The sequence below is a fragment of the Drosophila navojoa genome, chromosome 5 (assembly GCF_054131105.1).
Source record: "Drosophila navojoa isolate 15081-1374.11 chromosome 5, UAZ_NAV_1.0, whole genome shotgun sequence".
Taxonomy (NCBI): Eukaryota; Metazoa; Arthropoda; class Insecta; order Diptera; family Drosophilidae; genus Drosophila; species Drosophila navojoa.
Window position 1 is genome coordinate 12,247,292 of NC_142893.1, and position 4,993 is coordinate 12,252,284.

The 4,993-nt window shown below is 46.8% G+C and overlaps 1 protein-coding gene across 1 annotated transcript; it reads right to left on the reverse strand.

The window, feature by feature from the left end:
- Positions 1-2,396: 2,396 nt before the first annotated feature.
- On the reverse strand, positions 2,397-3,315 carry LOC108654844 (uncharacterized). The gene is made up of 2 exons (XM_018106423.3): positions 2,683-3,315; positions 2,397-2,623 (listed from the first exon to the last, which is right to left on the reverse strand). Exons 1-2 carry the CDS (start codon positions 3,271-3,273, stop codon positions 2,525-2,527), a joined length of 690 nt encoding a protein of 229 aa, XP_017961912.1. The 5' UTR covers positions 3,274-3,315; the 3' UTR covers positions 2,397-2,524.
- Positions 3,316-4,993: the final 1,678 nt, after the last annotated feature.

The window sequence follows — 4,993 nt, forward strand, 5'->3', positions numbered from 1 at the left end:
AGGCAATATTGTTTGCGCACGTAAGTATGCAACGATTTATTTCGCTTCTCGTGCGCTGACAGGCCGACCACTTGGACCTCCACAAACACTCGCAAGACGAAGAAGCAGAGGCGAAAAAAGAGGCGCCAACCACAAGAGGAGCGGCGAGAACATGGAAACCAAAACAACTTGTCAGTCTTGGCGGCGTTGTCCCTGTCAGCGTGTCCTTATGCCGATGCCGATGCCGACTAATTCATTAACATTTAACTTGATTGACACACGAGAGAGAGAAAGAGGGTGAGAGAGAGAGCGAGAACACACACACACATTAGCTGCTGTGTGTTTGTTTTTTTTTTCGGCCACGCACGTACGCGACTGCTGTGGGCGTGCAGTGGGCGTGCCATTTGTTTAGACAGCCATAAGGCATAATGGCTTTGAATTTGGCTAACACGCACACGAGACAAATCAGGTGCACGCGCGCTCGCTGATAGCGAAACAGATCGTTACTTTGTTAATTTAATAAGCACACTGGCGACGATACAACAGGTGCTGCTGCTGCTGCCACGCCCACGCGCCCAACAGCCTCAAAAAATGAAGTCACGTCTCGCCCATAAATCAATTGACATGAGAAGGCGCGTGTAGCAATGTGAAAACTGCATGAACTGCATGCGTTATGTACACAGAAGAGGACGTCTGAAGGATATGGCTGAGGCTGAGGCTGAAGCCAGCAGCAGCAGCAGCAGCGGCAGCAGCAGCTCGAGCCGGCTTCTGCAATTGTTACAGCTGTAGTTGTGCGCTAACAAAGGGTATTACAATTTTGTCATGAATTATCTAAAGAGCTGGATGAAACTATAGAAAACAGAGAGTTGAGGGAAAAAGCCAGGCTAGCTTAGCTTAGCCTAACCTAGCTCTATGTGAGTTTAAGCCAAATTTTAGAGAGTAAATTTCTAGAGCCTCACCCAAACTTTAGACAAGCATATGCCTGTCAGAGCATTAAATTGTCGTTGTTCTTTTCTCTCACTCTCTCCCTCTCTCCTCGTGCTGCTGTTTGTTGGCAACACGACAGCTGGCATTGGGCGTAGCTACCAACTACCAGCGTCTGTCCGTGCGTTTGGGCCATAAATTGAGCGCATGCAATGAAAGTGTAACGAGCCTTAATTTGTTTGTCCAGCGCGCCAAGTGGCCGAGCTAAGTGGAAATTATGCGAGTCCTGCCAGCCAACTGGGCGCTCTGCCAATGCCAATGGCAATGGCAACAGCAATGCCAGCGACATGCAAGCCATACAAAATAATGCAGCCTTTATTTTCAATTCAGTTATAATTACATATGGATATGCAGACAGTCTGAAAGGCGATAAGTTTCTCAAGTATGCGATTCAATTGGGCTTCATGGCAGTGCACTATGGGACTACTCGTAATAAAAGCATAATTATTTAAATTGAAATTGTGTGCTCATCTTGAATGGCTTGATATAGGATTTCACAGAAATTCTGCTCAGCTAAGCTTAGCTGTGCTTTCTCTTTAATGAATACCAAGAATTTTGTATGTTAGTTTATCAATATTGCGATTGGGTTTCTCACAAAGTCCACTCATGGTGGTTGCCATCGGCGTAAATACTGAGAACTGTGAAGGGATCAATGCACTTGTTTAGAATTTATCTGCTGTATTAAGTTGCAAGATTTAAACGAGTTGAAAGACTTTTACGCATAGCTATCAAAAGCATAATGATAGAGACTAGAGCGGTGTGTCCGAAAGAGAGAAAGAGACGGCAATGCATTGGTAAATCATGAATATGGCATTGACAGCAATCTCAGTCGGGACTCTTTAATAATATATGTATGTATGTGTGTATGTGTGCCAGAGCTGTACTCGTTAAACACATCGAGAGCTTACGTGTATTGAGCGTGTGTATGTGTGTGTGTGTGTGTGTGTGACTGTGTGCATCTTTACGATGATTCGTTCGTGAAAAGAGCGCCACACGAATAGTTAAACCAAACGAGCCGAACTTCGGCTTCAGCTACCGAAGTCTCTTGTTGAAAGCGAAAGTGAGTGAATATAAGGTGACGCGATCCTCGGTTATTTATGCAAGCTAGGGTATTTAAGGAGCTTGCCTATGCCAAGCTGAATGTGTTTATTTCTGGGAGCAGCATTTGCATTTGTGAGGGAGCGACTAGCAGGAAGCTCTCTTTCCTCACGCTCACTCTGCGCTCTCTACTGCTGAGCTGAGATGAATTGCTGATGTGAATTACTCTCTATATTATATACATACATTGAGACAGAGGCAGACAGCAGGCAAGGTGATCAAGTTCAGGAGGAGTGTGAATCCTTAGCTGATATCAATTTCCGATGCATCACTTCCATATTCACAGTTTAATCAATAAAAAACAACAACGACAACAACAACAACAACAACTACAATCTCTGCTAGAATTTCCGAGCAGTTGATGGCGCTCATCTATTCAAGTTTTCAAGCTTTTTCTACAGATTCAATTACAATAGCTTTACACGTATGTGGAATTGTTGTGCTTGCCATTTGTCCGTGTCGATCACCAGGAGAGTATGGACAGGGCAGCGCTGAGCATCTCGGGCACATTCCAGCCATAGCGACGCAGCAGGCGCAACGGGCGCATGGCATCCCGCTTCAGCTGTCGAGTGTTATCAATGAAATCAACCCATCGAGATTCGCTCTTCAACAACTACTCACCATGTTGGTGCGCAGGCGCGACTGGAAGGCCGGCGAGGTGATGGTGTCCGCAAAGAGTCCGAAGTTGTTGTGCTTTGCCCGGGCCTCGGCCGTATAGTTGTGCACGTCCTCATTGGGCATGGCGGCCAGAAGATCGCCCACAAAGGTGCGGCCGCGCAGCTGCTTGCAGTCGCAGGTCTTGTTGGCGTACGGCGGCGGCGGCGATGTTGGCCACGGCTGATCCAGGCACTCGAAGACGTCCATGATGTTGTCAATGTCGCTGGTATCGACGCCGGCGCTGCGCAGATCTCTCAGCATCGTCACGTAGGCCTCGCTCTGCTGCAGCTGCTGGATCGCCAGCTGGAAGCGCTTCGTGTTGTAGTAGGAGATGGCCTTGCGGAACTTGGCATCGCACTGGGAGTGGGCCTGTATGAGCTCCGCCAGTGTATTCACTTCGATGACGCCGCTCAGCTCCTGGAAGTCGGGGCACAGCGAATCGTCGCCGAAGTTGCTGTCCTTGGGTGTCGTCGGGCAGGGCGTCGTCGTCGGGTCCGGCAGCAGGGCCTGGCAGCCAAGCGCTCCGAACAGTACCAAAATCTTCAGTGGCAGCATTGTCGCTAGATCGATTGACGCTTTGCAGTGTTGTGGTTGGCGCCAGGGCGGCTCGCTTTTATAGCCAACTCAAGGGGGCACACGGCAATTACATGTATTTCCTATCAGCTGCGCTCGCCGGCTTATCAAGCGACAAGCGGCACTTAGACTAATTGGCCAGCTGACAGCAACTGCAACAGCGCAGCGACAACAGTTGCTGCTATCGGTGCAACGCAAATAATGGGCAAACAAATACCGTCACGCCCACTGCCGCCCCCAATGCGAGCGACACATGCAGACATCATTCGCTGCTTGTCAAACACACGTCGCAAATTACGAACATTGTAAAAAGAAGAAGAAGGAGGAGGAGGAGGAGGATTGTCGAAATTATTGTGTGTCGCTTGGCTTAAACGGAAATAACTCTCGCAGTCTCTGCACCCTCTGCTGCTGGCCAGCTAACCACGCCGAACAGGCTCTAATTGACATTTTCGGAGAGAGTGCATAAAGCAGGCTAAGCTCCACATGGACGACGCTCGGCCACACATGTGTGGACAGGCACTCGCATGCTCTTCAAACATGGCAAAACTCACAAAAACTTTTGCCCAAGCTCTCGTGGCTGACAACAACAGTAGCTCAGGGCTTTATCCCCTGCACTGATACAATGAACAGCCAGAGACCGAGATTCCGAGTTCAGCCGGTACTTGACTTGGGCTTGGACTCAACTTAATTGCCATGGTAATGGCCATGGCTGGTGAGCAGCAAGAAGTGAATTGATATTGCCAAGTGCCGTCGCATGCATTCCTATGGCTGTGCACTGGCCGTTGTGTAGATAACTCAACTCAATTCAACTCGAACTCACTTTATGCGCAGGTGAATCAAAAGCAAAATTCATACGCCCCGTTGCACCGCAGCCAATACAACAATCGATACGCACACACATGCATGCACATGTTATTTACTATGCTAAGCCCTGGCCTTGGCTTGACAACCAGCAACAACAACAACCAACATCAACAACAATGCAATGCAATAAAAAACTGTTTGCAGGTCAAACGAGTCAACCGGAAATAGTTGACCGTTCCTTTGTGTGCACAGCATTCATATTTGTTTTCTCTCCCTCTCTCCCTCTCTCGCTCTCTCTCTTTCTCTCTTTTTATCTATTTGTCACACTTTGTAATTCGTTTATATACTCTGCAGTTGTTTGGCTGCCATTGAAAATCAATTTCGTACACATTTGAAGGTTTTCACTAAACAAAAATCGGACTTTTGATTGCCGAAATGTTTGTCAGCTGAAATCATACAGTTATACAGTGCTTCAGTTAAAAACTGAAAGAATATATTATATTGAAATGCAGCATTTTTTTTATATTAATTTTTACATTAATCGCCATCGGCTATTATACACTTCTGCCCACATTTATGCCCTCACTTATTCCTTGTGATCTCTTTTAGTTCTTCCCTTGCTGCTGCCTTTGGCCTCCTTAATAGTCGCTTAGTCATGTCCTTTCATAAGGCTATTCAGTTTTGGCCGAAATAAAAAGCTAACAGGCGTCTCATTAGTCTCATATAATGCAGATTTTTTGCTACATTTTTTTGGAGCAGGCAAAACTGTAAGATAAGACAAAAGACATCCAAGTGAAACTTGTCGGCATAAATGAGTGACCTGAAGACGAATGCAAACACAAGAGAAGAAAATCGAAATTGAACAATTGGAAAACGAATGTCGTTAATCCGAAATAAT

Bases quoted from the DNA above. Each gene is read 5' to 3' on its own strand.
- LOC108654844 (XM_018106423.3), bottom strand. From the start codon at position 3,273: ATGCTGCCACTGAAGATTTTGGTACTGTTCGGAGCGCTTGGCTGCCAG. The intron at 2,624-2,682 runs GTGAGTAGTTGT...AACACTCGACAG, and splicing joins CGCGCCTGCGCACCAACATG to CTGAAGCGGGATGCCATGCG.